The sequence below is a fragment of the Ursus americanus genome, chromosome 13 (assembly GCF_024610735.1).
Source record: "Ursus americanus isolate L20-20 chromosome 13, mUrsAme1.1.p, whole genome shotgun sequence".
NCBI classification, from domain to species: Eukaryota; Metazoa; Chordata; class Mammalia; order Carnivora; family Ursidae; genus Ursus; species Ursus americanus.
This window is the reverse complement of record NC_142139.1, coordinates 41,628,849-41,641,780: the sequence shown is the minus strand read 5'-3', so window position 1 is coordinate 41,641,780 and position 12,932 is coordinate 41,628,849. Positions and strand designations below refer to the sequence as shown.

Genomic DNA, 12,932 nt, shown 5'->3' with positions numbered 1-12,932 from the left:
AACACCTACCATATGACCCAGCCATTCCACTCCTAGGTGTTTACCCAACACAAATAAAAACATATATCCCTACAAAGACTTGTACACAAATGTTTATAGCAGCTTTATTTCTAATGCCCAAAACTAGAACAAAAAACTCAAACGTCTATCAAAAGATAAACAGACTGTCGTATCTCCAGACAATGTAATATCCCTAAGCAATAAAAGTGAATGAATAATACAGCAACATGGATACACCTTAAAACAATTATGCTGAGTAAAAGAAGCCAGGAAAAAGACTACATACTGTATGATTCCATTGATATAAAATTCTAGGAAACATAAACCAATGTATAGTGACAGAAAGCAAACCAGTGCTTGCCTGGGAATGGGAGCAGGGGAAGCAGCGCAGGGCAGGGAAGGGCAGGAGACAAAGACTAAAAAGGGGAATGAAGAAATTTTGGGATGACGGATATGCTCATTATCTTGACTGTGGTGATGGTTTCATGGATGTATACCTATGCCAGAACTTACCAATTCATAAACTTTAAATGTGAGTTTTTGTATGTCAATTATTCCTTAATAAAGCTATTAAAAACTAATCAAGAAGATAAGACTGATACATGTAAAAAGTTAAACAAAATTTAAAATCTGTGGTATGTATCCTCTACATGTATCCTTTAAGATGGCCCCAATGATCCCTGCCCCTTGGTATTTATGCCCATTTGTAATCTCTGCTTACGTCTGGGCTGTGTTTAATGACTTGTTTCATTAAAACAGAATGTAGCAGATGTAAAGAGATGTCAGTTCCAAGATTAAGTTGCTAGCAAACCTAGTAGCTTCTGTCTTGGACTCTCTTCATGTTTGCTCTATGGGAAGGCAGCTGCCATACTGTGAGCTGTCCTATGGAGAAGCCCTTGGTATAAGGAATGAGGGAGGCCTCTGTCTAAAAACTATCAAGGAATCAAGGCCCTCAGTCCAACAGCCTTCAGGGGACTAAACCCAATAACCATATGATTGAGTTTGGAAGTAAATCCTCTCCCAGATGAGCCTTCTGATGAGAATGCGTCCCCAGTCAACTGTTTGACTACAACCTTATGTGAGATTTTGAGCCAGAGGTACCTAACTAAGCCATGCCTGGATCCACAGAAACTGTGAAATATCAGTATTTGTTTCTTTAAGCCCCAAAGTTTTGGAGCAAACAGTTTCTTACAAAGTGATAGACAACGAATAAAAAATCTAAGTTACATTTATGTAAAAGAAGTTTTCAAAGCAATTGTATCCATTTAGAATACCTTCAGCTACAATAACAGAACTTTTGACTAAAACTGGATTAAGAAGTCCAGAGGTTAGGTAGTCCAAGGCTAGTGCAGCATCTCAAAATGCCACCAGAGACCCGAGCCCTTTTTATTCAGGCTCTGACATTCTTAAGGAACAGGTCTTCATCCTAATGCTTCTTACTGTCGGGTTACAATATAATCTCATGTCCACATCATGGTAAAGAAGGGGAAAGGGTTTTGCCTTTATGAGGAAAGTAAACACTTTCCTACAAATCTCAAAACTAGTCTTTCACTTACATCTCACTCCTCAAAACTGTTTTCCATTGCCACTCTTAGTTGCAAGGGAGTGTGGGAAGATGAGCATTTTTTCCGTAAGACATGCGGCTGCCTCAACAAAATGTTTTGTTAGTAAAGAAGAAAGGAGCAATGTTCATTACATAGAAAACCAGCAGTATGTACCAAAGCAATACATTATATTACGGTAAAGCCAAAAATATCATAGGTTTAGAGAAGGCCCAAAACACTGTAAGCTATGGGAGCTTGAGATGGTTTCTGAGAAGACAGATGTGTAGAATTTGGCTAGTTAGAAAAGAAGGGCAAGGGAATTCTCAAAGAGGATAAAAGAACAAACCATGAAGATAGAAAAATGCAATAAGGCCTGAAAGTAAATTACCCTGTATAAAGTTTCTAATTTCATGATTAAGTTTTAAAAAAAGTTGCTGAGTGAAGAATATGCGTGTTGTTTCCTAGCAGGAAAAAAAATGCAGCAACATGATTAAAAGATTAAAAAAGGGGTAAAAGGATCTGAATAGACATTTCTCCAAGGAAGATCACAAATAGCCAGTAAACACATGAAAAGATACGCAACATCATTAGTCATCAGGGAAATGGAAAGCAAAACCATAATGAGATGCCACTTCACAACCACTAGGATGGCTAGAGTCAAAAAAGTCAGGTAATGATAAGTTTCAGTGAGGATGTGGTGAAACTGGAAGCTTCACGCACTGCTGGTAAGAATGTAAAATGGCGCGGCCAAATTAGAGAGAAGTTTGGAAGTTCTTCAAACAATTAATCATGTTATTATATGACCCAGCAATTCGCAAGAGAAATGAAAACATGTGTCCACACTAAAACTTGTACATGAAGTTTACAGCAGCATCACATATAACAGTCAAAAGGTGGAAACAACCCAAATAGCCACCAACTGATGAACGGATAAATAAAATGTGGTATCTTAATACAATGGAATATTACTTGGCCATAAAAAGGAATGGCATACTGATACATACTACAACACGGACAAACCTTGAAAACATTACACTAAATGAAAGAAGCCAATCATGAAAGATACACATTATGTGATTCCATTCACATGAATTGTCCAGAACAAGGAAATTTACAAGAACAGAAAGTTGCTTATGGGGGGGCACCTGGGTGGCTCAGTCAGTTGAGTGGCTGGCTCTTGATTTTGGCTCAGGTCATGATCTCAGGGTTCCAAGATTGAGCCCTGAGTCAGGCTCCACGCTCAGTGTGGAGTTTGCTTGAAATTCTCTCTCTCTCTCTCTCTCTCTCTCCCTTTGCCCCTCCCCCTGCTCACACACGCTCTCTCTAAAATAAATAAATAAATAAAATCTTTAAAGAAAAGAAAAAAGAAAGAAAGAGGTAGGTTACTAGTTGCCTACAGCTAAGGAGGGGTAGGTGGGCTGCTACCACCTTGTCCAAACCACCATTACTTCACAGCTGGATTATTCCAATAGCTTAACCTACTTGTTTCCCCACTTCCACTCTGTCCACTAACAGATCCCAAGTGCCTAGAATGGTATCTGGCACACAGAAGACAGTACATATTCAATAATTTTGTTGTTATTAGTCTAACTCCAAGTCCTGCGCTCTTTTCCAGTTTTTTCTGTTGATTTATTTTGTAAATATCTAACCTGGCAGGAGAAAGAGTGCCACTCAGCATCCAAACCCTCTTCCTCTTTCAGGAATTGCGGGTGCCGACAGGAGGGAGCTACTGCCCATCATAGAAACTAGAAACCCCAATCCTTTATTTCCCCAGTTGCCCTGGCAACTAGAGTGTAGGCATGTAACCCAGGCTTGGTCAATGACATATACTTCCCAAAACTGTGACTGGTAGCTAGGACAGAGTTGTTTTATTCTTTTGAGGGTTTGGCGGGGGTGGGGGGGCAGCAGCAACATCTGCTTCTTTAGCCAGGGTCATGAGCACCAGTGGAATCCACTTCTGAGGTCAGCAATGTCAACAGAGCCAGATGCAGGGGTCATGGCATGGCTCTGGGGCAGCAGAATCCTCAGAACACAGGTTTCATGGCGTGACCTTGGCTGTAGTCTGGCTGTGCACCTTCCCTCGTTCCTGCCTTCTTTTAGAACTGGGTTTCTAGCCTTCCCAGTGATTCTGTAAGTCCATCTTTTATCTTCCAATAAATTCGTTTTCTGCTGAACTCAGCCAAAGTTAGTTTGTGTTGCTTATAATTAAAAACACAGACTGACTCAGGGCTACTTACAAACTTTGACCTTCTTGGACCCAGGAGCAACATTTTAAAAAAGCAGTGTTTCAGAATTTTCCTGTGAAGAAACATAATCCCATATATCTCCAAACAGAAAAAAAATTCATCTCCTTACTATTCTTGATTCACTTTTCCTATTCCTGTTATCTTCTAGAGAATCAGGATTCTTCCCTGCCTCACCCCAAAACAAGTCCATAGCCCATTTCCCTAAAATTCCACTTCTTGCCTACACTATAAATTCCACATGATTATTCACCCCCTCAGTTGTATAAAAGAATAAAAAAATAAAATTAAAATGCAGTGGAATCTTGGGGCACCTGGGTGGCTCAGTCGTTAAGCATCTGCTTCGGCTCAGGTCATGATCCCAGGGTCTTGGGATCGAGCCCCGCATCGGGCTCCCTGCTCAGCAGGAAGGTGGCTTCTCCCTCTCCCACTGCCCCTGCTGGTGTTCCCTCTCTCGCTGTGTCTCTTTATATCAAATAAATAAAATCTTAAAAAAAATGTAGTGGAATCTTATAATACAGACCAAATACATGTTCTTGGAAGCAACCACGATTTTCTTCAATAGCTGAATGAATAAACAAACTGTGGCACATCTATGCAATGCAATATTGTTCAGCAATAAAAAGAAATGAGCTACCAAGCCACCAAAAGCCACGGAGGAAATCTAAAGGTATATTACTAAGTGAAAGAAGCCAGTCTGAAAAGGCTACAGACTGCATGATTCCAACTATACGACATTCCAGAAAAAGGCAAAACTGTAGAATAGTAAACAATATCAATGGTTGCTAGGGATTAGGGGAGAGGGAAGGATGGACAAATAACTGGAGCACAGGAGATTCTCAGGGCAGCAAAACAATTCTGTATGATCCTGTAATGGCAGATACACGACATTTATGCATTTGTCAAAATTCACACAACATACAAAATGTGAACCCTAATGTAAACGATGGACTTTATTTAATGACAAGGTATCAATATTGGCTCATCGACTATAACAACTGTACTACACTAAATACAAAACGAAAATCACAGTGGAAATTGCGTGTAGGTAGGGAGAAGGGATGGTACAGGTATCCCCACTCTTCAAAAGTTCATGTTATGCCATTTTCCTTTTATGAAAGACCTATATTACTACCCATTTTTGCTAACTAAAAGATATCTGAAGAGTATTTTTGTTTTTTACAAAAAAAGATAAAAAGCAAAAATACTGTTTCAGCGTTCATTGTGCAGCTAGCCAGTACTGAGGTAGCACGCACCCAGATCAGTGAGAGCGGCTCCAGCAAGCTCCTTCCCTGGGAGCTACACTCAGCATCTGAGCAGCAGGCTCCACGGCTTTGAACTGGATCTATGAGCATCTGCACTTTATCCTGATTTATTTTGTGCATCTGTTAGCAAGATGTGTCCTACAGGTATCTGAAAAGCCAAAGAGAGGCTCCTTTTGGGGTTCAGAAACACTCAAAAATTTTTTCCATATAGATTAATGGTAGTTGCTTTTTCACTTCATGCCATTTTAGCTTACAAAAGGTTTCACAGGAATGTTCCACTTTCGGATAGTGGAGGAGAATTATACAGTTGACCACTGAACAATGCAGAGGTTAGGGGTGACACTCATGCAGTCAAAAATCCACATATAACTTTTGACTCCCCCAAAACTTAAGTGCTAATAGCCCACTGTTGCCCAGAAGCCTTACCAACAACAGTTAACACATATTTTGTATATGCTGTATGTATTAGATACTGTATTCTTATAATAAAGCAAGCTAGGGAAAAGAAAATGTTAAGACAATCATAAGAAAGAGAAGATACATTTACAGTATTATATGTATCGAAAAGAATCCATGTATAAGTGGACTCATGTAGTTCAAACCCCATGTTGTTAAAGGATCAACTGTATTTGGGAACTTTCTGTACCTTCCCATCCATTCTTCTGTAACCCTAAAAGGAACTAAAATACTATAAAATAACATCATGGCAGGTGGGAGGATGAAAGTTAAAACATTCTAAGCTCCTTGCATTGTTTAGGAGAAAGAGATGTTGATTATCTTTAGATTCTGAGTCAAATAATGCATGTTAAAATTTAATGGAAACCACTACATGAAAAGAAGATTAAATAAAACAAATTTCTTTCTTACAAAACAAATCTGTAATCTTTACCTGCAGTGACTTACCTGAGATTCCAGAACCTCCAACTTGCGTTTCCTCGCATGAAGAGCTTTACTTGGAAAAGCCCAGTAATAATTAGATGTTCCAATCCTCTCACAGTCAACCATACCATCGTCAACTAAGCTTTGAAGGACTTCTTTCACTGACATAGCAGCTAAAAAACATCATTTTTAAAGACTCTTTATTAAGACACACCATAAATACAATTAAAAGGCTAAAAACTGAAGATAACACTTGCAGCAAATATTACAGATCAAGGGTTAATAAATTAACGAGGAGCTTTTAAAAATAGCAACAACAAAAACCACAAATACGTCAACAGAAAAACAAAAGTACATCAATGGACATCTACAAAATATACAGTCAATAAACAAAAACGTCAACCCCACTAATAACTGAAGAAACGCAAAATAAAGCAATGAGATAGGATTTCTTGACTATCAAATTAAAAACACCTAAAAAATATAGTAAAACATTCAGGGTAATGGGTACTCTCAACATGGGAAGAAAATCTGGCAATATGTATCTAAAACCTTAGATTTATGCATGCCTTTTATGTAGAAATTCCATTGTTATAAAATTTGGCCAAAGAAAATAATGATGGACATGCACTGGGATGCTTGTCAAAGCACTGTTTTCAACAGCAAAAAATTGGAAACCAGTCAAATAAGTGGACTTTTTTTTTTTTTTTAAAGATTTTATTTATTTGACAGAGATAGAGACAGCCAGCGAGAGAGGGAACACAAGCAGGGGGAATGGGAGAAGAAGAAGCAGGCTCATAGCAGAGGAGCCTGATGTGGGGCTCGATCCCAGATCGCTGGGATCACGTCCTGAGCCGAAGGCAGATGCTTAACCGCCGTGCCACCCAGGCGCCCCAAATAAGTGGACTTTTAAAAGTATTTTATTGCGATAGGATACTATGTAATCATTAAATTTATGTTATAAAGTATTTAATGGCGTATATATGCATTCAAAATGTATTATGTAGAATTAAAAAAAAAAGTTAAAAGACAATAGGCACTAGTTAGGCAGTGGTTATTTTTGAATGGTGGGTAAGAGGCATTTTTATTTCCTTTTCGTTCATTTCTCTTATTTTTTCCAAAAATGAATGTGTATTGCCTTTTTTGTTAAGAAAACTAAAAAAGAAAAAAAAACTTGTGAACTGAATGTTATGGTTAGGAGTAAGATTTAAAAAAATCAGAAAGAAGCTTTAAAAAATAGCATATAAAAATATAAAGTCATATTTCATGTTTGAAATTCATGAACAATTCTTACTTTCTGTTAAGTAAAACTGTACCAAGAAATTATCCATATTTTCATGTCCACTTCAATTTTTCCTACAGCAGATCCCCAAATATAATAAAATCTATTAGAAAACTACAGATTTAACAAATTTAAAAAAATCAACACCAAATGTACAAACAATCCACCCTCACTTGTAAAGAAGTACAAAGTGAAATGAAATATCAAGGATTCTAAAAATGAACACACAGTTCTGAGAAATGAATGTGAATATAATTCGGCATAAACTTTCCTGAAGGCACTTTGGGAGTAGTATGTATTAAATGCCTAAAACTACGCAAGACCTTCTTTTCTTTTCTTTTTCCAAGTGTGGGACTTGAACTCACGACCCTAAGATCAAGACCTGAGCTGAGATCAAGAGTCAGATGCTTAACTGACTGAGCCACCCCGGTGCCCCAAGTCTCTATTTTCTATTCTAATTCCAGGAACATTTCCTAATGAAGTAGTAGGAGATGTGGAAATAAATTTAGGGGTGAGGAGAGAAAGGGATGAATAGATGGATCACAGGGTTTTTAGCACAGTAAAAATACTCATCTGTGTCATTATGCACTTATCCAAACTCACAGAACGTATGACAGCACGGGTAAATCCCAATGTAAACCATGGACTTTGGGTGATTATGATGCGTCAACCGTAACAAATGCACCACTGGTGAGTGATGGTGACAATAGGAGAAGCTATGCATGTGGGGGAGCAGGAAGCATACGGGACATCTCTGTACCTTCCTCTCCATTTTGCTGTGAACCTAAAACTGCTCTAAAAAATTAGTTTTTTTAGAAAAAAAATTTATAGATCGCATGGTACTCATTAATTTTAGCAGCAAAATTTGGGAACAACCTAGCAGTTCAATAATAATGACAGGCTATACAAATTATAGCACAGTAGGTGGTCCCAGAATGAAACATTAGGAGATGCAGATGTTATACATCATTTTTTTAAAAAAGCAAATGACATAGGGAAATGTAGATGATATAATGCTATAAGAAAAATACATGAACACAAAACTGCATATGCAGCATGGTTCCCCCTGGGGGGAAAAAAAAAGGACAGATACATGCATACACAGACAGATAGAACCTAAGAATAAGACATCGAAATACAACCAAATGTTAACAGAGGTGACCCCAGAAAGAGGGCTTACGAAAAATTTGACTTTGATTATATACTTTATAATTTTCAAATCTGTTAAACATGTATAGCTTATATAAGGAAAATAAGTTTAAAAAAATAAATATATCATATGTAGTGGGTTTAACAGTGACCCTTCAAAAGATAACTCCCAAAGCCTGTGAACGTGACCTTATTTGGAAAAAGGGTACAATTAAGGATCACGGGATGAAATCATCCGATTTAGGGTGGGTCCCAAATCCAATGACATATGTCCTTATATGAGACAGAATGGGAGAAAACAAAGGGGATTCAATGGGAAAACAGAGGCAGAGATTAGAATGATGTTATTAAGCCAAGCCCTGCTGGCAGCCACCAGAAGCTAGGAGAGAAGCATGAAATAGATTCTCCTTCAGCATTTCCAGAAGGAACCAACGCTACCAACACTTCGATTTTAGACTTCTGGCCTCCAAAACTATGAGAGAATAAATTCTACTGTGGTAAGCCACCAAGCTTGGGATAATTTGTTAAACAGCCACAGAAAACGAATATACCATGTAAAAATACAAAGTCACATTTAACAAATACGTGAACATATTTGAACAGTTTTTTCTTCTTTTGAAGGAAATTACACCTGTAAATAAATGTATTTGTGTACGGATGTGTGCATGCATGCGTGTGTAGGTGTAAGTATGCATGCATACTCCACTGTAATTTTCCTAAAGCAGACACCCCATTCATGAAAATCATGGCCATGGCCCAAGGACATCATATAAAGACTTTCACAAACATTCTTCATCTCTAGAAATTTATGTTTTCATAAAATGAAAGACTAGTGCAGAAAAGATGACCAATATTTCCCAAAATATCTCAGCCCATCTTTGATACTCACTAATGCCTTTCTCTTTGGGAGCAATCTTCTCCATGTCTTTCAGTTGAAACACATCTTTCTGTTTAAAAGAGTTTGAAAAGAGACGAAAAACATGTATTTATCTTCTACTAATATATTTATATTTACCATACCTATATTAGTAAAACACTACTATAAAAGCTGTGTCTGGTAATGAACAGTGCAACAGAATCAAGCATTTTAGATCTAGAAGAAACTGCAATTATTCTGTTCAATACCTTCAACAGAACTTAAAAGGGACAGATATTGCACAAATATGCAGTTCTTTAAAGTAAAGGGAGAGAAGAATGTAAAGAAAATCGTCCCAAAGAAGTATAAAGACTACTTAAAATGAATTCTTTAACATGAGATAATCACCTTCTCTAACGCTTTAAGAAAACACAGTCATTTGCTTAGCATATATCATATGCCACAGATTTGGCAGTTCTAACTAAAAGTACAACAGGCAGTTGTCAAGATTTGTTTCCACTTACGGTTTCACGGAAGAGCTATACCTAAACAATAGGAAAATTATACAATTCATGGCTGCCTATCAGTGATTCACCTAGACAGGTGGCATGTCCACCACGTGCAAAACAAAACAGTATGGGAAGATAAACATGCAGAATATGTAATCTTGCTTGTAGTTGGGGAAAAAAATCTATGTAGAACACTTCTTTATTCCTTTTTTTTTTTTTTAAAGATTTTATTTATTTGACAGAGAGAGAGAGCACAAGCAGGGGAGCTGCTAGCAGAGGAAGAAGTAGGTTCCCCGCTGAGTAAGGAGCCCGATGCGGGACTCGATCCCAGGACCCCAGGATCATGACCTGAGCCGAAGGCAGAGGCTTGACTGAGCCACCCAGGTGTCCTGAACACTCTATTCTTGTACTAAGCCTTGGTTGAAGTGGTGAAAAGAGCTTAGATAACAAAAGTGAAGTATCTGGAAATACTCGAGTATTCAGTAACTATAACAGAATTATTGTTTGTTTTAATGGAAATCCAGGCTCTATTTCTTCTAAAATAAACTTGAAAAGGTAACTTCAATAGGATGGAAATTAGACTTCATAAAAATTTAAAACTTCTGCTCATGCAAGGGCACTACTGAGAAACTGAAAAGACAAATACTGACCAGAAAATATTCACAAAACATAGCTGACAAGACTGGTACCCCACATGTATAAAGAACTCCTTTAAAGTGCATTCCCTCCCCACCCCACCCAAAATGAATACATAAATGGATAAAGGAGAGGACAGATGAATATATATCTGATAAAGTAAGTAGAGTAAAATGTAAATAGAATCTAGGTGTTGGGCATATAAGTGTTAACTGTAAAATTCTCTCATATTTTGTAATAAAATACTGGAAGAAGTAACTTCATCTCACTACACTTAAGATTCAGTAAATCAAGGAAAATACTGTCACTGGTCTTAGAGTGTGAAATCAATTTTGCACGTCTGTAAATGAATCATTTAAAGGTAATACTTTAGGGTCTCAGAAAACATGAAATAAATTACTGCTTTCAGAACTCTAATGCATTTTTAAAAATCAATTAATCAAATCTATTTGCAAACATTTTAGATTCCCTGAAAAAAAAATATGAACTCACTGAGCCATCTGCCTATAAGTGGTCATCAAGGAAGAGCCCCGGACAAGCTGCCCTTGTGGGATTGCTGTGTAAATAAGTGGGCTTACGAAGTGCTAGCCTCAGAACTGAAGTATGGTCACTTAAGTGAACAGAGAAAATGATCTTAAGGAAATATTAGTTCTCCACAGTATTAAACAGAGGTAATAAGGGAGAAATGAACGTAATGGGCTCTAGCCCTTTATATATGTACGTTTGTGTGTGTGTGTGTGTGTGTGTGTGTGTATATATTTTTATAAATGTATATATTTTTATAAATATATGTATATATTTATAAATATATATATTTATAAATATATATATTTTTATAATTATATACATATATTTATAAATTATAAAAATATATATATAGTCCTTTATATATGTACATTTGTGTGTGTATATATATATTTTTATAAATTATAAAATATATATATATATATATATATATATATATGAGTAAAACCATGTGTAAGATACCATGGAAGGCACACAGTTATGAAGCTAGACAACTTTTAATTAAGTACTTATGATCTGGACATTGTAATGATTTACATGGATTATCTTATTTAACCTTCATACCAACACTGTCAGCTGGATACAATTATTACCATCCTTTTTAAGAGACAAGGAAACTGAGACATAGGTCAAATACTTGCTTAAGGTCACAAAGCTATTCAGTAAAACAGATTTCAGGTGCAAGTGCCCCCTCATTGCTCCCACGCTATTCTTAAGTTTTTCTATTACATTAGCAACTTCAAACACACACACACACGAATGAATATATAGGAATATATGAACTGAAATCAATCTATACAATCAATTTTTAGCTTTACATAAAAACTCAGTGACTACTGAGCTTCTGGAAGTTGCTAATACTCATCGGTATCATGTTATTAACTGATAGTAGGGTTGAAAAATTTGCAATCTGAAACAGCCAATTTTGATACTTGAGAAAATTAACAATATCATAAAGGACAAAATAATTTCCCCCACCACTCTCTCCAGCTTTCCACTGCCTAGTAAGAATTAAATCTACTTTTCTTGCTGAGACCACAGGAAAAATATTCAAACTCAGCAGAATAGTCATAATCTTCACATGGAAACTTCATCAATTTATCTAATCATCATTATTCTTTTTTTAAAATATTTTATTTATTTATTTTAGAGAGAGAGAGAGAGAGTGTGTGTGAGCAGGGGAAGGCACAAAGGGAGAGGGAGAGGATCTAAAGCAGACTCCGGAGCTGAGTGCAGAGCCCAACGCCAGGCTCAATCTCATGACCCTGATATCGTGACCTGGGCTGAAATCAAGGGTCAGAGACATATAACTGACAGAGTCACCCAGGCACTTCTTCCTAATCATCATTATTAATATGATACTCTGTTCTGAATTGCCAATAACTTTTGGTAAGTCATTGCAGGCAGGTAACATTAGTAAGATTACACTTAGAGGGCAGTTTTTAAAACAAAGGTCCCCAGAATGTTTTGCTTGTTTTGCTGAAAATCTGCATTATCAAAATGAAAATGTCAAGTATTATCATTAATTATCTTATTAATTTCATATTCTACTTCACCATTTTCTCCCAACTTCTTCACACCTGTATGTAATGAAAGTAGCCAGTGGGTTGGAGCCAGACCAGACTTTGAAGGTCCTGTCAAGTACGAAGCTAAGACAAAGGAAGTTAAAGTTCGAGTTTTTTGTAGCCTTAAGATTTAGACTTGAACCTGGAAAGAAAGGAGCTACGTATAGCAACATGGTAAAAAAACAGCCTCTAGAGCCGGGTGCCTGGGTTTGGATCCTGGCTCTGCCACTTAGGACCTGAAACTTCAAACATATTTCCTGTTAGTGGCAGGCACAAATATCTGGAATAAACTAAGGTGGCCTACGTACAATGATACATGTGTTACACTACAGACAGATTCATAAACAGAAGGAGGCAGGATTCAGCACTGCCTCTAAAATCAGTTGTTCCTCCCTGGATCTGAATCCTGGTACTACTGCTTTTATTTTTTGAGATTCAGGGCTGGTATCTTATAGGCTGTGTATCAGATGTCCTCATCA

The 12,932-nt window shown here is 37.1% G+C and overlaps 1 protein-coding gene across 1 annotated transcript in view; it reads right to left on the bottom strand.

Annotated features, from left to right (window-relative positions):
* The window catches only part of MND1 (meiotic nuclear divisions 1), a 66,416-nt gene that overhangs the window by 43,628 nt on the left and 9,856 nt on the right, over positions 1–12,932 (bottom strand). Inside the window, exons 4-5 of the mRNA XM_045798630.2 lie at positions 9,252–9,309; positions 5,956–6,104 (exon numbers count right to left, since the gene is read on the bottom strand). Of these exons, the coding sequence (XP_045654586.2) occupies positions 5,956–6,104; positions 9,252–9,309 (207 nt within the window). The remainder of the gene's footprint in view (positions 1–5,955; positions 6,105–9,251; positions 9,310–12,932) is intronic.